At 41.2% G+C, this 23,486-nt stretch overlaps 1 protein-coding gene across 2 annotated transcripts in view; it reads right to left on the bottom strand.

Moving 5' to 3' along the window:
• Window positions 1-637: 637 nt before the first annotated feature.
• Window positions 638-23,486, bottom strand: part of LOC142493404 (uncharacterized) — a 37,147-nt gene continuing 14,298 nt past the window's right edge. For both annotated transcript variants that reach the window (XM_075597424.1, XM_075597425.1), the window contains exons 4-14: window positions 22,910-23,029; window positions 20,509-20,631; window positions 18,707-18,789; window positions 13,316-13,441; window positions 12,260-12,305; window positions 9,658-9,791; window positions 7,691-7,819; window positions 6,880-6,994; window positions 5,592-5,726; window positions 2,591-2,716; window positions 638-1,252 (exon numbers count right to left, since the gene is read on the bottom strand). In XM_075597424.1, coding sequence (XP_075453539.1) covers window positions 1,116-1,252; window positions 2,591-2,716; window positions 5,592-5,726; window positions 6,880-6,994; window positions 7,691-7,819; window positions 9,658-9,791; window positions 12,260-12,305; window positions 13,316-13,441; window positions 18,707-18,789; window positions 20,509-20,631; window positions 22,910-23,029 — 1,274 coding nt within the window. In that variant the 3' untranslated portion in view covers window positions 638-1,115. The remainder of the gene's footprint in view (window positions 1,253-2,590; window positions 2,717-5,591; window positions 5,727-6,879; window positions 6,995-7,690; window positions 7,820-9,657; window positions 9,792-12,259; window positions 12,306-13,315; window positions 13,442-18,706; window positions 18,790-20,508; window positions 20,632-22,909; window positions 23,030-23,486) is intronic.

Here is a 23,486-nt window from a genome sequence, read left to right as displayed (position 1 = left end):
CCAGGCTATGTGCATCATGATGTCACCAATAAGCTGTATCTCATGGAGGGGCGGACAATATATATATTTTTAAATATTGAGAGCTAGTAAGATCAACGAATATTCACCCAACTAAAACTATCACAAATTCAACCATGTCGCTTGTTGGAATAACCTGCACTCACATATTCTATCTACCTGCATTGATTTTCATTGTTTTTTTAGAATGTTATTGTGGTAATAAAGTTGATGCTGGCACAACAAAAACCATCCACCTCCTGCTCCATACTACCCAATGAATGCTCCATACTACTCAATGAATGATACCTCCCCTCGGCATGCTCCAGCATTTATAGCTAGTAGTGTGCATTGTGCTGTTATCGATGAGCGCACGTGACCTCAATAGATTCACATTTGCAATTTCTGAAATTGCTTGTGTAGTTTATTAATGATTCATCTTGGGGTTCTTCTCAGTAGTCACTTTATATGCTAGAGTTTGCACAGCAAGAACAGAACAGTATTTTTTTGTTAAAGACAAAATAAATAGGAATTTTATTTTCAGTGGTAAGGACGGCAAAAGATAGCAATGATACCCTTTAAATAATCTCTGTTTAATTGCTCCTTGGTACATCAACTGCTTCACAGTATGAACTTGACAATATTTACTAATGTTTTTATTGTTACAGCACACCAATAATAAATGGAGTCAATTCAAACAAAGTAAAAAAAACATTTACAGCTGGTATATAAAAAAATCTTTTAAGTCTAAGAGTGTGTTTCAAGGTAGAACACAAGGTTTATAATAAATAAAGAGGAAGAAACAGACAATGCACTTAGAAGGTATAACAGCCAGAGATTTAAATTGAATCTGATTCAAGGTGAACTGCGTACTGTGTCGGCTTTCTGTAGACTGCATCTCTGAGGCTATTACAGATCAAAGTGATTTATTCTGCTGGCACTGAACCAGTGCTTATTATTTGGAAGACACACTGGTAGCACAAGCACAACGATGGTCCACATCATAAAATATCTTCCCTATCCGAAAAGTAAAACACTTCAAGCAACTGTCACGGGCAAATCACAACCTACCCTACTAGCCCAGACATTGTAAACAGACAGTGTGGACAGCCTGCTAATTATTCCGTCAGGTTTACGCTGTCCGTTTTACTGATAGCCACTCGAAGTAGTGCCTGAGTCTCCTCCGTCTGCCGGCGGACTTGTTCAAGCTGTTCCTTCAGTTGACTTTGGCTGATTGCCGATGAGAACTCCGGATCTAACAACAGAAAGCCAGTGACATGTCATTCTATATTGTTCCTCCTCGTACAGAACTACACAATTATTAGTAATGTTCTCAAATGTTTATTTTATATAAATCGATGCTTCTTCACCCTTATTTATCTAAGGTGCCCCGTCAGTTTATCAATACTTAACATTGTTTAGGTTCCCATAAAACGTTGAAACTGAAATTAAATAACCAAAAGGTACTAGATTTCCAAATGCCTTCACAATTAGTGTCATCATAATAGTATGTTTAGATGTCATTGTAATTTGTTTATGCTATTGTTTGTAATATGATTTTACATATTTAATCACCAACAGCATAAGCAATTTATTTTCTAATTGGAGCATTTCAGGTTAGGCTGAGGCACTAGCTGTGACATTTGTAATTTATGTACTGCATATTTTTAGCATTTTGATGATTGCTCCCAATTAGTAATAGTCCATCCTATGATTTACATGAGAGGGGCACTGATTATGTTCCCTTGAATGTGGGCCTTTATTAATTAACACCACAATTGTACTCCCCAATACAAAAGCTAAGGTAGAAGCCACCCATGAGTGAAATAAATGTATTTACAATGACTCATTTTCTTCTAGTCGTTGTTCCGACAAACTTGGATCCAGATGCACTAAGCTCTGTTAGGATATTAGGCGTAATGCTAAACTAAATTAAAAGTTAGGTTACTGGTAATCCCTATCCACTAAAGGAAATAACCTAACATTTAAATAACGTAGCATTTCATTTCTATGGTTGTTGGTACTAATGATGTGCAACATCCGATGCAGTCTTTTTGTACCTATTTTGCGGCCGGGAGACTTTGAGCAATGCTTACTTAGAGTCACTAATGCACAAACAAGGGACAGCTATTCCCAAACAAAGTAGATCACTACTTAAAACTTTGTATCACCAATTCAAAGTAGATTTAGTGTAGAGAGACAGCAACAACGCCCATGCAGGACATAAAATGTCGTTGCTATTTCTCTACCATAAATCTACTTTTAATTGGTCACACAAAGTTTTAATTAGTGATCTACTTTGTTTGGGAACAGCTGTCACTTGATTATGCATTTGTGATTTGTGTTGGCTGCCCGGCTTTTTTCATTCCCCATTTTTTCCTGTACACTTATCAGGGCCTTTGAGTATAAGGTCAGTGTAAGTTCAGCACATACTGCAGCATGAAAACATTAGCGTTTTTTGTGGCATGTTTTGAACTGAGACGTTACAATATTTGGTTTGTTTATTTTTGGCTTGCTTAGTAGGTAACATTTGTTTCCCTCCTGTTTTTTCCCCTTTTGCACAGTGCAATCAGACATGTGTAACTGACTGTACCTTCACTTAATGCGCAAAGTGTGGAAATGCTCAGTTGATGAAATCGCAGCTCCTGGTGACCGAGGAAACTCATGAGGTAGCTTTGAACTTCTTTCATTTGATGTTTCAACTCTAAAACTATTTTCCCTGTGTTAAAGGCAAAATAAATAGGAATTTCATTTTCAGTGGTAAGGATGGCAAAATAAATAAGAATTTCATTTTCAGTGGTAAGGATGGACACAACTGTTCATTTCTCCCCTGATATAAACTTGGTGTTTCATACTAAGATTATGACTATTCCCTTTCAGAGGCACTTCCTGGGTTGTGGTCATTTTGTGTACTTGCCATATAACGGACATTAATGGCCTGTTACATATTGAGGGATACACAATATCTCAGTACTGTAATGTTTTTTTGAGATATGTCAATTGACTTTATGAATCTAAGGTTTTACTTCCTTCCTTCTCTTTGCAGAAGATTAATGTGCGACATGATTCAATCCCATTTTATAGAAAGGCATAGTCACACTTCTGTCTTGGGTTCTTTTATTTTTTTACATCAAGGACAAACTTAAATAAGTAGGTAATGCCAGCCTTATACTAACCTCTCCATCTTTTGTTGGCCCAGTTTCCTTGCCTGGTGGCCACACCCGATGCATTATACCTTGAAATAATCTATATAACCATGTGGCGTCTACTTCCCTAGTCACAATGCTGGACGCATCACATCATCATACATTTAAATGTTAAATTCAAATAACTAAGAGCATCTTAAAAATATTACTGCTCTGGAACTAGATGATGTTTAGAAGTAAATCCTAGACCGTAACATTCAGTAATACTCACTGCTACCCACACCCATACTCGTAATATAGCACATGAAAGTATTTTGAAGTGTTTGGACTACCAACCACTTACAGAATATCATTGCACATTCAAGAAAGTGATAGTTTTGCTTTGCTCCTCATGAAATTCTTTGTGGATAAATATTTATTGGCCTGTCCTATATTTTGGTCTTTCAGCTATAAAAGATCAGTGTCCATGAATCTTGCCACTTTCTGCTACATACAACACACTTAATCAAGCAATTACTGAAACATTAAACCTTTTCCCCACTCTAGGGCAATCATAATGAAGGAGCATAGATTTCTTATGTGCAGGGCCACCGACATGGGGGGACAGCCAAGACTGCTGTCCCGGACCCAGTCAGGCCAGCGACGCTAGAGGTTTTTTTGCCTGCATCTGCGCAGGCAAGAAGAGCCCTCGATTCCACAGGCATCCCCTGCAGGGTCCTCCCCTTCCGTAGGCTCCCCCCTGTGGTGCCCTCCCCTTTGCTGGTTGACGCCCATCTGGAAGGAGGAATTCCCCAGGCTCTCATTCTGTGGGCCTCTACCGGGCCTGCAGGCCAATCCGAGGGATCCAGGTAAGCCCACCATGCTCTTTGACCCCCCTCCTAAGGCCCAGAAACCCCCTAGTCCACCCTTATACCACTCTCCCTAGGCCTACTATCCCCTTTTACTCCCCTCTTCAGGCCCAGTACCCCCTCCCCAGTGCATCCTTATACCCCCCTCCTCAGACCCATTACCTCCTTATAATGCCCCCACCCCTAGGTCCATCAACCTCCTAATCCCCCCCCGGTCCATTAACTTCATAATCCCCCCTCCCCCCAGGTCCATTACCTCTTTATAATCCCCCCACTCAGGCCCATTACCTCTTTATAATCCCGCCAACCCCCTGCTGCGCATACCTGCCCCACAGTACTTCAGGGAAGGCCTGTTTTATATGTTTGCCCAATTTCTGTTGGTGGCCCTGTTTATGTGTAAGGTGTAAGGTGAACATATTGTTAGAGTGACAAACCGGGACAAAATTATTTATTAATCATCTCTCACATGATCCCCCTTCTCTCTCGCTCACGCTCCCCCTTCTCCCTTGCATGAGCCCCTCTTTCACTCGCGCGTCTCTCGTGTGTCCCTCTCTCTAACTCACATGCCCCCCTCTCACTCGCACACGTGCCACCCTCTCACTTGCTCACGCGCCCCCCTCTCACTCGCTCACGCGACCCCCTCTCACTCGCACACGCGCCCCCCTCTCACTCGTGTGCCACCCTCTCACGCGCCCCTCTCTCTCACTCACGCGCCCCCTCTCACTTGCTCACGTGCCCCCCTCTCACTTGCTCACGCGCCCCCCTCTCACTCGCTCACGCGCCCCCCTCTCACTCGCTCATGTGCCCCCCTCTCACGCGCCCACTCTCTCCTCTATCTCCCAACCCTTCTCTCTCTCTTCACATCTGTACCAACATAAGGCTAACAATTACAACAACAAAATGTCATTTTTGTAAATGAAAGCGAACAGTGGGGTGTATCTGAGCACCCCTGGGGGAGAAGCAGTAAAACATTATGCAGTGGGAACATATTTAATTGAATACCAAACATATTCAAGAAGACAACGTACAGCCCATTCCAGTGGTCTTCTGGCACCGGAAACTGTCTTGTCATAGCACAATTTTGTAAAACCAGGTCGCTGTACTATAACTAAAATATTTAGGAACTGACATCAATACTGCAAAGCTGCACTGCCCCGGGCTTTGTAAGTTCCAGTCACAGCCCTAGTCTGACAAGCAACAATTCTGTCCCTTTTTATAAAGCTGCAATGGTGCCTTTTAAGAACTTTGAAATACCTTTGTTATAGAAGTGCCATGGCCTGATGACATCCCCACCCTCTAATGTTAATCCCCCTTAATGCTCCAGCTCTGCAAATAAAAAATAAAGCTTATTTTGCTAATAAACATTTAGAAATCTCTAACAACCTCACACATCCACATACAGTATCTCTGTGCTGTGCGGTGACAACCCACGATATTATTTTGCTCAGGCAATCTTAAACTCTGTATTTCAAAGACCATAGTATTGCCTAATGATGGCTTATGTTTTACCTTTTCCTTCTGCTATATGATGTATTAATGCTACTGCAGATGAGATCCTTGTAAAGTTTATGAGATAAAGGATTTCCCTTCATTACATTACCGTAATGTGACAGATGTCTGATAATTGAAGCGGCTTGAAATGAGAGCTCTTTGTGTTCCAACTGGCCTGCCAGTTTCACCAAGCACCTAATGAGTGCTTTGTCCATTCGTTTAACTAGGTGCTCCTTTGTGATGTCTGGAAAAGGAAGATGACATCAAAACCAAAAACAATGAACTAAAACAATGACATTCTGTGTCTCATTACGGCATTACCCTAAATGTTGTGCCGCTAAAATTAGCACTAGCACCCCATTTTTAAATGTCGCCATAAGTGATCAAATCTTCCATTTCACATTTTTTTCCCCACCTCAATTTCATGATTTGGAAAATTAAAAATGACTGATTTGTTGTAGCACTGTAGATCGCTATGTTGTGGGTAATCAACTCACTTAATGTTAACTCCCTCGATTTGCACACATAGAAATTTGACACAGCCCAGACCCTTAAAAATAAACAATGGTGGCTTCTCCCTACCATGGGAGGACAGGAGCTTTGGGAGAAGGGTTGACTAAGTGATAAAGAAGCTTCTAGAGGGTGAATCCAGTTATCATTCCAATGCTAACTCGTTCTGACATTGGTCAAAGTCACTTTTTCACAGTGTTCAAGGGGCTCCTTATTCTTCTCCAATACCATGTATAGATTGTGAGTACTATGTAATAGTACATATTAATGGCGCATTAACAGCCATTACAATAATAGTAATAATAAGAGTTGAAGTCACAGAATCCCTGAATATGACTATAATTTTCTCCCCTAATCATCCCCCCTAAATTAATATAATCTGTCAATTGTGAAGTAGTGAAAATCAGAAAGGATCTAAGTTATGGTAAACGTTATTCCAAGCCAATGCACATCTTTATGGGCTAGCTTGTAGGAATGTTTACTTTTCAGTTACTAATTCTGGGCCAGAATTAGTGTAGTAGAGTTTTGGCCAGCAGAACAAATAACCCTTATGATCTTTAAAGTCCTGGAGTAGTTAAGGTAGAGAGAAAGTGCTATGGGAATATGAGATGTTCCAGAGCACCGACTGGGTGAGTCAATGTGAGATGATCAAAAAGAAGAAAGTGATCTGGAAGATTAGAAGATGAAGGTGGTAAAGACACAATGGTGTAGGCATGCTGAAGAGACTTCATGGTCAACATGATAGTCATAAACTGTTACAATGAGAGAGTATAATTAAAGAAGATGTAGATAAAAAAGAGTCAAGGGCAGAGATGCTAATGTGCTAGGTATAAGTTATAGCAATAATGTATGTGAATGTTCAAAAAGAAACACTGCTATATTCCTACCGTGCTTGGCCAGGTCAGCAACACATGATGCCACGTACTGCAAAGCTTCTTCTTCGTTACTAGGGTTCAGAAGAGCCAGGAGCAGCTCTTCAAAACACTGGCTCTGTACAATCATCTACCCACAGAAGGTGAAATAAACTTTCTCAATGTCACAGAAGGATATTCACACACTATAACCAACATCCTGAGTCATTTAGTTTACAAAACATACCATATACCTCTCACAGACTCGTACTGTACATTCTATGTCACTGAGAGATTTGACTCCCGAAGGCATTTTCAAGGACGGTGTTGATGTGAACATATGCATAAATTGGATTTATTTGGGGATGTGTACAAGAAAGAAAAGGAAATGTGAGAGAAACTTTCCAATGTCGTAAAGATAATAATTTGGAGAGTTGTTATTTTGAAAGGTAGTGGATGTATGGAGCTGAGGTCATCGGAGGTGGTGTGGGCGAAGAGTACAATCATTTTTAAAAAGTGATTTACAGGGCGACCAGATACATTTAAATAAGAAAACAATTAGAGATCAAGGTGCTACGCAAGAAGACACCTGATCTATTCCAATGCCAGAAGGAATAACACAGTTTAGTAAATGTGTGCCTTAGGGGGGTTTAAAGTCTAAAAGCAGATCGAGACAATGGGTATCAAATGAAACCACTGCTGATTCCTCCATTTCTACGTTATTGCATAGCAAACTACTCATGCTAATCATGCACAGCGATCACATATTGCATAGCAAACTACTCATGCTAATCATGCACAGCGATCACATATTTTACAATAGCTTTTCTTGAAGAGGGTTAATTACCTCTATGTTCTCTGCTTGGCTCAGGTTCTGAATAGTGCAGGCAGCATGGACCACAACAACTGGGTTTGTTCTCTCTATCTGCATAAGTGATCCTAAGTGTTGTAGCACTTCTCCACACATCAGTGTATCCTAAAAGCATGAAAGGAGGCAGATTGATATGTTCCAGTGGTGGTGTCTTTAAACGGTACTGAAAATATAGAGAAGTAGCAATACTGTCCAACTAAGATAATAGTTGGAACAGTTTTACGAAAGTGTATCTCCAGGAACCAGAGTCCCTTGTAGTTTGAAATTCCCACTACAACCTGTTTTTTGTTAGGCTAGTGAGGGTCCATAGTTGTGCGAGCATTTCTGGAACAATAGAAAGCCACGGAATGGAGATAATTTATTGATAGAAACTTTGGTTTGTATAATTTGTAGTGGGTACACCTGAAAGAGGGCCACTCTTTGTAAAAATATTAGTAACAAGGTGAATTGGAGGGTGGATATAACAATGGACATGACCGGCTGGAAACATAGATCTGCAGTGAAAGAGGAGGACCCAGCAGCCGCCCCACAATCCAAAGCTATAGTAGCCGTATGATTATACAGGGCAAAATTCTCTAGTGCAATCTAGTTTAGCCATGCTGAAATGAATAAGCTATTGAGCACAGTGTGAGCATTTCAACCCAGGCTCCTGGTGGTAGCTGGTGGACATTTTTTTGTTTCATAATGTGAACCTTGTGATCCTACGGAACAGAAATACAGTATTTTCAGCTCTGGAGACCCCCTCCCTCCTCCGTTGATTTCCAATATATTCACTTTTTAACACCTGGGGGATGAATTATAGAATATTGTTTAAAATTTTCCTTTGGGGGGAAGGGGAGGGGGGGACTTTTTTTTAAAAAAGATAGTGATGTTAAAACTGCACCACAACATTGCTTTTTAAAATGTAACACATGTCATCACTTCTATATGCTATTATTTGTGACCTTATCCATAATAAGCTAACCTTTTTCTGCTGATGTTGGAGTGGTCTGTGCAGAAGACTACAATAGAATTGTTATGACATTCTAAGAATTGTTTTTTGTCCCATCAATATCGAACAGAATTGCCAGTTTTATTGTTTACTTGTCCACTGATGCTGTGAAAACTTAAGATTGTGCCTTTAAAAAAAAAAGCAGACAGACTGTAAATTCAATTTTTATTTATTTATCTTTGCAAACTGCCAATCATTTTTTTATTCTACAGTAGAAAATATTTTTGAGAAATTTAGTGATACTCACAATTTGTTATTGAACCAGGAATCTGCAATACATGACCCATAATATTTCTAAATGTTGACAATTTGTCAGTAGGAATCCTAAGATAAACCCTGACTCTCATTTTCCTAACAGTGTTCAGAGAATGTCTTCACTGGTTAATTAAATGAGTGCATATATTTCCCACTGTTGATTTATTTAATGGCTACTGCTTTACATTCTGATCTGAGCCAAATGTAAACCTGAGACATATGAATTACTTTGCTGTTTCCTTGTTGAGTGCAAAGATGTTGTACATCCTGCCTTTCTGGACATCAACCTTCTAAAGGTTATATTTACAGTTGCATTGGCAAATAGTTGAGTATTATCTATTAAACTATTATATTCTGGTCTTGAAAGTCTGTGTAAAATTCTAAAAGGCCTATTTATCCTTTTACATAAACTTTATGTAAATCTCTTGCACAGATAGACAGATGCACAGAAAAATGACTGCAGCAGATACAACTCAAAGTGTCTCTTTCTCTAATTGTTTTTTGCTCTACACCACCACAGACACAAGTTCATTGGCATTAAGAGATACATATTCAAACCCCTATTTGGGATTGAATACATCATTTACCCTTTTTTCTTTTCCGCCATGTACCAAAAAGGTTCAAACGCGATTCAGTTATTTTACACTTGACAGTACAACTTACATTGGCCGAGCTAATGTACACATACAAAGTTTACCATGTTTGCTGGAAGATGGGACATGGTGCAGAGAAGAGTGATGGAAGCTTGTCGGACATCTTTATTGCTTGAATTGAGCAAAGAGAGTAACAGAGGTATAATATCCATAGCTAGGAGGTGTGCCCTAGCATCTCCTAATGGGGAAAAGTGGAGCCTTCATTAGCAAATTGGAAATGAAGCAAGAAGATGTACCTTGTCTCCTAATACAGGGGTGCGCCAACTTCCTGCGCTGCGCCCCCCCTGCCGGCTCTCCTACTCGGTCGCGCCCCCCCTTACCTCCAATGAAGCATCAAATGATGCTGTGGGGTCATGTGACGTCGCGTCTCCATGGTAACGGGTGTCATTTGACGTTGCCATGTAGATGCGTGGACTGAAGCCGGTAAGTAAATTTACATAGGCCTTGCACTATCAGCGTGGGGCTTCTGTAACCGCCACACCCCCCAATAAAGTGTCCCCCAGTTTGCGCACTGCTGTCCTAATATACCACTTTGAATGTAGCCATCCTCTAGGCAGGGATTCCTTTTCCTATTATATTCGTGTATATTTTATGCACTTGAATTGTAATGTATATATTGTGTATTAAAAACCTACACAATTAAGTAGCTATAACAGATTAGTAGCTATAATAGATATGTAGCTATAAATTATATATGTATGTATACAACTCTGCCTTATCCTCCTCTCTTGATCTACATGCCCCGCTTTCTCTCTGTCGCACTCGCCCTTCTAACCCCAGACCCGGGCTAAATTCCCACACGCGCATGCCGTGTTCCTGCACTCATTCCTCTGAACACCTCTGGAGGAAATCTCACACTCTCGCAGACTTCCTTCACTACAAATTTATGCTATCCTTGTTCAACTCTTCCATATCTCAGGCAAAACAAACCTACTTTTCTTCACTAATCAACACGCACAAGTCTAACCCACGCCGAATCTTCTCTGTCTTTGACTCTCTGCTCAAACCACCCTCAGCTGCCTCTTCTTCTTCCTCCATCTCACCTCAGGACTTTAATGACTATTTTAAGGAAAAGATGGAATCCATACGTCAGAACATCCCCTCTGTTTCCTCCTCCCATCCTACACCTCTTCCTAACTCTCCTCCTGCTTTCCTTGACTCTTTTTCTGCTGTCTCAGAGGACGATGTGTTACTTCTGATCTCCTCTTCTCCCTCTACCACTTGCCCTCTTGACCCTATTCCCTCCCATCTCCTAAAACCTCTTGCTCCTACTATAATCCTTATGCTCACACACATTTTTACCTCCTCCCTATACTCTGGTACCTTTCCCTTCTCCTTCAAACATGCAACTGTTATACCATTACTCACAAACAGCAAGCATGACCCTACCTGTCTTTCTAACTATCGACCTGTCTCCCTCCTGCCTTTTGCCTCTAAACTCCTTGAACATCTTGTATTCTCTCGCTTGCTCCACTTTCTCAACACCTATTCTTTCCTAGAACCTCTACAATCTGGCTTCCGCACTGCTCACTCAACTGAAATAGCCCTCAATAAAATAACTAATGACTTCCATGCTGTCAAAGACAGAGGTCATTACACTCTGCTCATACTACTTGACCTCTCTGCAGCATTTGACACCGTGGACCACCCTCTTCTCCTTCACATTCTCCATACTCTTGGTATTCGTTACAAAGCTCTATCCTGGATCTCCTCTTACCTCTCCCATCGTACTTTCAGTGTCTCTTCTGCTAACACATCCTCCTCCTCTATCAATCGCTCTGTGGGGGTACCCCAGGGCTCTGTCCTGGGACCTCTTCTCTTTTCTCTGTACACACTTTCTCTAGGTGACCTAATCACATCTCTTGGGTTTAAATATCACTAACAGACGTTGCATAGACTTGCTATGAGTAGCTCCGTGGCTGATACTTTACACCTCATACATAAACCTTGGCCCCCTGCAGATGCACTTACCAGAATGCCCTCCTACTGTCTCTGTACGTTGTTCCTACCTACCAATTAGATTGTAAGCTCTTCGGAGCATTTTCCTAAATGTTACTTTTATGTCTGAAGCACTTCTTCCCATTGTGCTATCTGTATTATTTGTTATTTATATGATTGTCACGTGTAATACTACTGTGAAGCGCTATGTACATTAATGGCGCTATATAAATAAATAAAGATATACATACACGTATGTCTTTATTTATATAGCGCCATTAATGTACATAGCGCTTCACAGTAGTATTACACGTGACAATCATATAAATAACAAATAATACAGATAACACAATGGGAAGAAGTGCTTCAGACATAAAAGTAACATTTAGGAAAATGCTCCGAAGAGCTTACAATCTAATTGGTAGGTAGGAACAACGTACAGAGACAGTAGGAGGGCATTCTGGTAAGTGCATCTGCAGGGGGCCAAGGTTTATGTATGAGGTGTAAAGTATCAGCCACGGAGCTACTCATAACAAGTCTATGCAACTTCTAAGGAAGCAGAGAGGGTGAACTAGTGTAAAAAGCAAATTACATAAAAATACAGATTTATAGACCACATTGGGTTGCAATATTGAACATGGCAGTTATATCTGCAAAGAACGATAGAAAGGTTATTCCTTCATTTAAACCAAGCGAGAAATCCCTTACCGCTTGAGGCCAAGTTATTCAGACAAAGACACGCCTGGCTTGAGACCTGTTTATAAAAAGATGTAATCAAGGTAGCAAGAAAAACCAAACAGAAGAAAAATACATTTAGCTCCTGAGAGGCCTTTCACTGGTGTACATTATTTAACTCATAAAAATAATAATACGATTCATGCATTACAATGTATCCTTCTACAATAAATAGATATAAATGAAATTGTTCTGATAATAAAGAAAGGAATACGAAATACATGTATATTTTATACAGTGTTTTTCTGCATCTGCTTTAGGGAATAGAAGCTAGATTGCAAGCTCTGCAGGCAAACTAGGCTTTCTTCTGACTGTATTATTCTACTATTTGTATAGCAAGTGAGCAAAGTGTCATAAAACGATACTGTGCTTGTGTAAAGAAATGGGAAATCTTGTTAACACGCCCCCCACCCCCTGTTTTTTTTAGGACATCACTTTGGAAAAGGCTTATATAATATTTACAGTCTTTAGAAAGGTTTTCTCCCTTTCTTTTTTTAAACAAATCCCATTCTCTTAAAAACCGAAATGTTGAATTGAAGTTTGTTCTTTCCCTGGTGACACCCCACTTTCCTCTCTTTGTACATTCAGAGTTCGAGGTGAAGGGGTTGGTGGGAAGACAATTAGGACAATGGCTTTACTTACAAATGGGCATTTTGTTCCAATAGAATACACACTTCTCATGAACCATTCAAAGGGTCTCCAAAGAAGCGTCCCCTTATATTAGCCTCTTCACTGGTGGGGGAGCCTTCAACATATTGCTATCAAGTTACATTTGACAAAAATCTGCTGGCCAATGTACATTACTATGCAATGGCAGCAAAGGGGTGCAGGTACCTTCCTCTCCTGCATACTAAAAAACTGTGTAACTTTCTAAATATAACTTAATTACTGAAAGTATTTATAAAAAAAATAAAAATATTTTTTTAGGTGTTGTTTTCTACATTGTACTGTAGCTCAAACGAGCCCCCACAGTGTGCCTGAGGAAGGTAATCTGCTGGTAGCATTTGTCATTCGTTGATTTTCATTTACCTTTTGCACAGAGGAGGACATCAAAGAAACAAGCATCCTGAGGAGGAATCTGTCGCCAATCGCTAACAAGGCTTTGTGGTGCTCTGGATTTGCTGCAATGTTACCCAAGGAGGCACAGCTGTAGTACTGCAAAGCACAAGAAAAAAAACAAGTCGTAGAGTCAAGGGCGAACGTGACAAATCTCTGTACTATGTGCTGCCTGAAATCACACCCCAATGTATTACAGTTTGTATGATTACAAGGAGAGGACCTTTACTAACTAGGTCAGGCTGTCTGTTAACATTGATAGAGTCAAACTGGAATTTGCAGATCATTGTGACAGTTTGTTTGGGGGGGGGGGGGGTTCACAAGGATTAGGCATCATTTAAAAACAAACAGCTACAGAAATCATCGCAGCACAGTGTGAAATTCCATTCTGCACTCAAGCTGCTAAATGCGGGGAGATCTTGAACTTGTGCTCCTGTGGCTCACATGACTGCGTAGTATGCCACTAAGCTTCATTAACGCAGGGATAATTACGTATGGTTATTAAAATCAGTAACGGGTGTTGTGTTCCCTGAAGTTAACACGAATCCATAAAGCTAATTGTACGCAAAAACCCCGTGCTAGTGACCTCGTTAGCTAGATAGTTCGATATAAGAAGGTAATGGATGGAGGGTGGGGGGGAATATAATGAGGTAATGGACCGAGGGAGGGGGAATATAGGGAAGTAATGTAGGGGGTACTTGGCCTTGGGAAGGGGGTATAAGGGGATACTGGGCCTGGTGAGGGGGGTACTTTGCCTGGAGAGGTGGGCGTATAAGAGGGTACCGGGGAGGGGGATGTAAGGACATACTGGTCTTTGGGAGGGGGGTATAGAGGGAACTGGGGCTAAAAGGGGGTAATGGGTCAGGGAGCATAGTGGGCTTACCTGGGCCCTCGGATGGGCCGGCAGGCCCACAGAATGAGGGCCTTGGGAATTCCCCCTTCCAGATGGGCGTCGGACAGCAAAAGAGGAAGGCCCTGCCGAGGATGCCTGGGGAAGGGGGGAGGGCTCTTCATGCATGCGCAGGTGCAGGCAATAACCTCTATCGCCAGCAGGGAAGGGGCGGCCAGGGCCCCCTTGACGGTCGGCGGACCTGAATGGGCGCTATGTTTTGTACCGGGGATATGGTTCCATTGATATGGTAACTTGAAGATGTGATTTATGCTCCTGTGTTTGCCAAGTGAACTTTATGCCCCGTGTTATAAAACAATGAGATGATTTACTATATGAAAGTGCTTTAAACTGTGTGCCAAATCTCTGTTAGGAATAAACATGCAGTAAGACCTGTATTGTTACTCTCCTGTGTTAGCAGCATTTTTCAGTCAAAACAAAAGTATTAAGAAATAGTTCAGGTGAAGTGAAATTTTGGAACAGAACACTTCTACCTTTTTGATGTTTCCTTTGAGAACTGAAAATATGTTTAACAAATTTGCCATGAGCCTGAATACATTGAATACATAAAAAAAAGGAATTCACCAATACCAAGTAAATATCAAATACTGTATATACTGCTTTTGATTTCTGCATCAAAACTAATACAATATTTTACCAGGACACATTGGAATATACATCTGAAATACAGCCTGTATATATAAAAAAAAACATTACAGACTTTGCTATCCCTTCAGTCCCCATTATGGCCAGGAATGTCAAGTAATGCAATATCCAAGGCAATGTTTGTGGAGATACTCCCTGGAATTGAGTTGTGGCAGCGTGTTTAAAGTGACAAGAATCTCAGTACAGTATAGTTCCCATTAAATGACTGAGTGGTTCTTGAACAGTGTCTAGAATGATGCCCTATGTCAGAGGTCAGCCAACTCCAGTCCTCAAGGGCACAAACAGGTCAGGGTTTCAGGATATCCATGCTTCAGCACAGGTAGCTCAGTCAGAATGACTGTTGGAGTTGGCCACCCCTGTACTAGGCTTTCCCTGCCAGATAAAAACTTGTCTTTGCTTATGGCACTAGCACTTTTTTCCCTACAAAAAAACCCCACTGGACATATCTATATACTGTACCAGCTGCATGTTTTATTGCTGCTTAGCAGGTTAGATATAAACATGATATTGATATGTCAATAGGCACTGAGTCTTGGTCTTCAATTGACTAACCTATGCCTTCCCCTTCAGAAATAGCTGTAAATGGCCAAGAAGCCACATAAGTGATACGTGGGCTAAATACATTGATTGTTATAGAAAAATTCCGGTTTGAAAGTAGGTGACTGCATAGAATTCAGAAGTACGTCCGGATGCAACCATATCACGAGTTATTGCTATGTACCAGCATCTGAGTATTGGTTTCGCATGTGAATAGTTATATAACTGTGTGGAGTTATATCAAATAAATTCATATTAAAAAACCTGTCAAAGCTTTACAAAGCTATTCTTGTCTTGGTTACGCCTCCATTTTCTTCTGGCCCAGGAAATGTACTGACTGAGCCTGTATGTGCGGACAGAATGAAATGCCCCTTACTTCTCCCACTGCGCAATGATCTTCCACCGATTTTATTTTTGCGCAAGTTTTGAATTTTTGGACTTCCCCTCTAATGTTCTTTCAGTTTTATTAAAGTACATTGAATTTGCTGAATGAGCTGAAAATATACAAAGATATCATTACAAGTCGTCATATAATATATAAAAGATATACTTTTAAAGTGACAAAACTATAATGCTTCCTAATAAAAGCCTGGCTGCAGTACAGCCGTGTAAAGTCCATTCCGCTTATGTTTGATGAAAGATTTCATTAAGCATGCAAACAGAAAACTATTGATCAACTGGCAGCTTCTAATGTCAACAATAAGATATATCTGACTTCTATGGCAGTATCGCATGCAACACACAATGTAGTTACAGTTATTGTAGATGTAGGTAGTCTAGGTAGCCTTATCTATAACAACTGTTGAGGAAGCTTTGTTAGGGCTACAGACTATTATTTGTTTATAAACTGCAGCTGTTTTGTATTGGTGTTAGTAATAGCAATAGTCAGTAAGTCTTTTAGAGCAGTGGTCTCCAAACGGTGGTCCGAGGACCGGACAGAATTTTCAGCGGTCTGCTCCCTTCTCCTCCTGACGAATTCCTCCTCCCCCTGTCCTGTCTTTCTCCCGGTCGTCGCCTGATGTAACGTCCACCCGCTTGGCCAGCCGAGCTCTGCAGCCTCCGACGCGGCCGGGACCCTCCCTCCCCCCCGGATAAAAATTCTCAGGGTGTGTGTTTGATTGAGTGTGTGAGGATGGGGGGTGGAGGGGGGGGGAGGGATGAGTGAGAGGATAGGGGATTGAGTGAATGGGATTGAAAGTGAGGAGGAGGGTGTTGAATGTGAGGAAGAGGAGGAGCTATTGAGTGTGAGGAGGGGGGGTTGAGTGTGAGGGAAGGGGGGATTGAGTGAATGGGAAACTTTCTTTATTTGATTGTAATATTTGTATTTATACATACTATAGCATGTTTAAAATGTCAGCCCTAGTATTAACCGGTCCTCCAATTTTAACAGGCAACAGGTTGGAGACCGTTGCTTTAGGTTAGCGCACAAATTAACATGTGACTGAAGTTCATAATGCAGCATCTGTGACGGCTTTTTTGTTGTTGTAAATGTACATTGTGCAATTACTGCTACACAGGAAAAAAGGTAATATGGAAATAAACTCTACCCCATCAAATATCACTTCTATCATATCATTGCTAACAAGGGGTGTAATAAATAACACGTTTTACTACATGCCCAAATACCAAGTAGCTGGATACATATACAGTCACAATCAAGAAGAAAAAAAATCTGGAAGTGAAGCCGCAGGGTCTGGTGTCTGGGGTTGCGAGTGTATTATTAGGAAGATATAAAGAGAGATGCAACCAAAGTGCATTATAAATAAGGACTTCACTTCGAGGTATACAATAAAATGGGCCCTCTACGAAGTAAATGGTCTTTCTCACTCGTGCAACATTTGGCTCATTGTCGGCCCTTTTTGCATCAGTGTAAAACATGCAAAATGGAAGGAAAGTTTGCCAACTGTTTTTGCAAAGCACTTTATGGGACATTCGCTTATCTCTTATAATATGAGCACATTTTACAGTATGTCGAGTTTCTTACTGAGCACATGATTAATCTAGTTTAGAGCACAAGTTCTCACTGTTTCATTTCCACAGGAAAAAGTACTGCTTATTATTTCATTATTCCATTTCTTGGGTCTTCACTCACAATCCTTTTTTTAAAATAATTTTTGGACTCCGGAGACCATGAATGATGCAAATCTGTATTGCAGTGCATGGCCCCCGGGCAGAAAGGGGCTGATAAGATATCCCTGATCACTCAAGACATGTTTGAGTTTTGAGTATAGGAGCATTCTTGCTTCTTTGTGTCGCAGAAGCAAGAGAAAAGATGATAACTCACATTTACTAAAGGGTTCTAAGCTGTAAGGCCTCCAACGACCCACTCAAGTAAGCGTTCAATAATGTACCTTACAGATTATCACTGCTTAGTCAATATGGCCCGTTTTACAGAAATAATGTATATGTCACTGGGTAGCAACACAGCTGGACAACTTACTGCCAATGTTGTATTTGTTGTTGCACTGACCAGCACAATGATACTTATACTATATGTATAATTTTTGCTATTCATATAAAATGTCTTGAATTAGAATTTAGGCATAGTGTTTGTGACAGCTCCCAGTTACAACTACGCTTGTCACAGGGATAACAGTGGAAACTAAGCAGGTGTGCTGCTGCATTGCAACAGCAGCCATGTTTAACATGACCAGAGAGGCTCAGACTGGCCCACTGGTCACCAGAGAAATCCCCAGTGGACCCTTAAGGTCCAGAATGACTCACAAAATCTTGAGTAGACTCTGAATACTATCCGAATCTCCCAAGGAACAGTGGCTGCACGGATAACCAGTATCATCTGTATCTACCAGATGTCTATCTGAGTCAGTTTGTTCTGCATCCATCAGCATATGTCCCTTTGTATGCATATACTCTATACGTGTCTGGTGCACAAGCCAATGCGTGTGTCGGCCTGTGTATATATGCATACGTACAAGCTCTATTATAGCTAATTTGTCTGTTATCATTTTATAGTGGTGGCTCCTTGATACCCCTCTCTCACACTAAGGCCAACATACATGATCCGTTTTACTACAACATCAGGATCAGGATGGTGCACACACATATTTGTGTGTGTGTGTGTGCGTGTGTGTGTATACTCATGTAGGTACCGGTATAGGAGGCACATGGGGTGCAGTGCTCAACATATTGTAATTCACAGAAGGCTCCACATATACCCACAAAGTTAATGAACAGCAAGATTATCTGTGGTCAGTCACCCAAGCACGAAGGTGGAATTAGCAGCTTATAGGTACCAAGTGACCCTTCAGTACCTGAACTTCAGAGTCTGCAGATTGCAGAAGCAGGGTGAGGACTGGCAGGGCTCCCTCTCTACAAAGAATGCTCTTGATTCGCTCTGTCAGGGGAAATTAAACATCATCAATTAGCTTTATGTAAGTGATTAATTAGAATTCTCAAATCCTTGTTCATATATCTCTGTACTGATTAAAGAATGGAGTCTAAAGCTATCAAACTTCTGGAAGGCTCAACCACGACCGGTTTACTAGAATCAGAAATATGATAGAGACAAAGCAAGGGGCTTCTCTGTGATTCCATGAATGTGCAACAAATACATGTTATGACTTCTAACCCAGATACATTTTGCAGATGTAGCAAGAGTTATTGTTTATGTTACCTCGGTCCTGCGACCGTGAGGATTGTGGCCAAGGCGGATTAACGCTGCGGAGAGTCCGCTCAGGAAGTATTGATCCCCATAGCGCAATCGCGGCAGATACTGTCCCCAGCACCGCAGCCGTTTGCTTCTTCGCCCGCGGCGATGGGGGCAGTAAGTCTACCTACATCTGTATTTCTGCTTAACTGCCTCCAATTCCAAATGCTGACAGACACTAATATTCTCTCTGTCAGGACTTTCACCTGCAATGTATGTAACAGGTACAAAGTATATCTGATTTTTAGCTCATATTTTTTATTTAGAAATAAAACTACATTTGTGTGTATTTATGTATATTGTTATAGCGCCAACCAGGTATGCAGAGCGTTACAATTTTTACAACATCACTATACAATTACAACACAGGGCATATAATAATACAGAAAGGAACAGTGTACCATGACATGATTTGGAGAAAAGAATTCTGCCCTGAAGAGCTAACAATCTAATAGCACGTGGGAGAGTAATAGAAATAGCAGCAGCACATTTGAGTGCATTGGTTAGACTGTGTATAAGAGCATGCGGTAGTTTAGGGAGTAGTAGTTATCCAGGACTATTTAAATGCTTAGTTGAATGGGTGAGTTTTCAGATGACTTTGATGTTAGAGAGAGGTTGTTGCTGGACATTGAGAGGGAAGGAGTTGCAGAGGTAAGATACAACATGCGAGAAGGGTGGTAGGCATGAAAGCTACAGTGACATAGGGGTAGAGAGAAGATAGGCCTGAGTAGGCCACAGAGAGCGAGTAGGACTATAGTGAGAGAATAAAGCTGAGGTACAAGGAGGGGCAGAAGAGTGGCGAGACATGAAAGAGAGAAGAAGATTTTTTGAGTGAGTTCAGAGTTTACAGAGAGTTCTCAGAAGCAGAGACGCTGCGACTGCTCGAGGAGAGTGAAGTTAATAGTTGGAATAGATTTAAGAACAGAAACCAGGGTAGACCAGTGAGGCATGCAGTAGTCATGACAGGAGAGCATTGAATTCAAATGTATCTTAAAATGTCATGTTCAACATTTCCAGTTTTTAGCACAAGTAGCTTTATTTTAATTTTTTTACGGTAAAAGAAAAAGGATTTCAGCCTCAAGTTTCATTTTTTGAAATCTCTTGTCTCTATCTTTAAACTGACAGAATCAATAATGATATTGTAGGAGGGGAAAGCCTTAAAGTTCTTTATAAGGCAACCTCTATGTAGTGATTGAAAACACTGACTACAATTTTGCACTGAGCAAATAAACTACTCAAGGTACCGAAAAATACTCTTCATCTCGGGGATAATATTGCAAAATTATTCTTTGCCCGGCACTGAACAGAAACTTTAATATGTAGCCCTCATGTACCCCTTTAATCTGTTTGCAAAGAGAAACATGACAAGTATTTTTCTGACCAATCGGCGAGTGTTTGTAATATTACCTGATCGAGTTAAGTTCAGAATCGCTCCAACCGCGTTCTGCTGAACTCTGGGATCATAGGACTTGGCCAGTGTCAGCAGGGGCAGGATTCCCCCAGCAGCTCCTATAACCTCTCGATTGGATTCTGCAAAACAGGTTAGGGGGGGGGGGGAGGGAATGCAAAGGCTAGTTTTGTAGAAGAGATTTTGGGCAATATTTTTTAAGTCCTAACACACCTTCCATTCAAATAGACTGCAAGGTGCCAAACAGTGTAGCAAATATGGACCTTTGTAGATGATGCATGTTTTTAATGCCAAAAACAAAGCTACATTGTTAAAACCAACAAAACAATATGACATTTGTATTTTATAATATCGTTCAGGGAATTTTTTTTTACAATAATGAGAAAGTATTACATTTGCAGTCCATTCTTCATAATAACGTAAACTGTAAACCGTCATTGTAAGGATTGATACTATTTAATTCCAATGTAAAATACCTGTGCATGGCCATAGTAAACCAACAAATATATTGAAGGTTCCTTCTACTCCTTTCTCTTCCACCCTCCCCCATTTTACAGGATGGGAACCAGGTGGTCCTCCTGAGTCAAACGACACTATTTTGAGCTCTGAGGACCCCCTGGATCCTGGGATACTTACCGGTGAAGTTACCGGGTTTAAGTCTTCCTAAGGGGAAACAACATGGCTGCCAAGCCTCAAGCCAATAGGAAACGGCAACGTCATTGGTTGTGGCTTCCTATTAGGCGGCCATTTAAGTTATCTCTAAAGCCCAATAATTAATACTGATAATTTCTGGGAACTAGAGGGTCTCTGGATGGTCCCCGTTCACATTTTGGATCTGGATGACTCCCGGTTAAAAAAAAAATGGTTAGTCAGGGTGGATTGCTTCGTTAATGTATTAATTAATGAATTGATTCAAGTCCCCTTGTTATGATGTACAAATTCTCCCTATAATTACCATCTGTTCTTTTTCTCGCCATGCTTGTCCTTATTCTCTGTCAATGTCTTTAACACCCTTCTCTCTTTCTCTTCTACATGCAAACAGGAGATTGTCATCTAAACCAGGGGAGCGCTGCGCCCCCCTGCTGCTCCCCCTCGCTCTTGCGCCCCCCTACCTGGTTTGGCGGCGTCAAATGACGCTGCGGGGTCACGTGACGACGCGTGACCCTGCTGTCATGGAGACAGACGTCACTTCAAATGACACCGCAGCGTCATTTGATGCCACTTTGCCATGGCGACGCATCCCAGCAAAGCGTCTGAACCCCGGTAAGTGAGTTGCAGAGGCCTCTCGCGATCCCCAAGCATTTCATTTAAATGCCTCGGGTAAGAGCCTCTGCAACCGCCCGTGCCCCCCCCCAAAAAAACCTGTGCCCCCCACTGATCTAAACTACTCATCTGGTCTAAATATTATAGCACACAGTATCAGATAAAAACTATTTATGGCAGTGAAAGGGTTGAATGAGTTTTGCGGTGTTCAACTGATGTGGATGCTGAAGGCTTGATTTAACAGTTTACATCTATTTTTAAGTCTATGTATTTTCCTATCAAGTCATACAATACAATACAAAACCGGATGTAATCAGCAGAGGAATCTGGTTTAGCACTTCAGTCAGGTTTATTTTTCCCTTTTAATTCTGAGGCAACCCTTTATTGTTATGGTTCTTGGCTCGTTTTCACATTTCTTTTCCACCACTAGTTCTTGAAGGGTCAGCTAAAGCTTTGTCAGACAGGGGGAAAACAAATCCTTGAGTGGCAGGATTACACAACCGTCATGCTGTTTACATTTTAGAGCGCTTGTGTGTGACATTTCTTGAACTTTGTATTGTGGAACAAAAGCAGCCTCTTCCATACATTTTATTTAACGACTCTCTGAACAGGTGAGAAGAAATAACGGCCCCTACCCTAAAACATATTGGATGCAAACATTGTATCTAAACCAAATAGAAATACCACTTGTGAGCACATTCACATGTCTCAGACAGGTCTGCAACTCTGCCTTTCCCCATTATCTTTTGGCGTACAATGCTCCCACTGCAGCCAGGGATTCTGGGTAATGTTATGCAAATGAGCACTCAGTGTCACCTTTTGCTTCTTGTCTGTTTTAACATAGAGCCCTATAAGCTTATGCCTGCCATATTAGCAGCTTATCAGCACAGCCTGGGTTAAAGAAGTGCATAGCCAGTAAACCTACTCACAGACAGCTGTTTTGACCAAAAGAAGGTAACGTGCTTCAACTACACCCAGGTTAATATTGTGAACTATATAATATTGTGACTCGGCTTAATAAAAGCTGTGGGAGGCCTTAACAACATATTCTAAGTGCATTTTTACTACAAACCTGGTTTTCTTTCAGTATAATCTGAACACTAAAAGCATCTGTTGTTAAATATTTAAGAGTCTCACCAGAGATTGCCAGGGTCATGATACATGCACAGGAGTTACACTGAACAGCAGAGTCTCCGGACTCCAGCAGCTCCAGCACTGGTTCAAGTAAACCCATCTGGACGACAAGTTCTTTATTCACTGCACATGACGAAACAATCAAATAAATCGGCGGCATCACAAACGTACTATTTATCTTTATACGACGGGATTGTACAAGGCATCAAGGGACATATTTACTAAGCGGTGCTAAGACATCATTCTCATGACAGCGTTGTGAGACCCTTTTTTGTTAACCATTCACTTTAATGAGCCACAAGGTGTCTGATGGCTTAGCACTGCTCAGTATATGGGGCACCCCAAGCGGATGACTGGGACACGTCTCATCTGTTTGTAAAAATGTATCAGCTGCCGGTGCTCACAGAGATAAGGGAAAGTCCTGCAAGACCCCAATAGGTTCCCATGGAAAGGGAAAAATATCCAGGCACACGGTCTTCTCATTCAGTGGTTTATTCACATAGCATATGACCAACGTTTCGACTGCCACGCAAGCCTTCACCTTGACAAAGACTGCGTGGCAGACAAAACGTTGGTCGTT

The sequence above is a fragment of the Ascaphus truei genome, chromosome 4 (assembly GCF_040206685.1).
Source record: "Ascaphus truei isolate aAscTru1 chromosome 4, aAscTru1.hap1, whole genome shotgun sequence".
NCBI lineage: Eukaryota > Metazoa > Chordata > Amphibia > Anura > Ascaphidae > Ascaphus > Ascaphus truei.
This window is presented reverse-complemented; position numbering and strand designations above follow the sequence as displayed.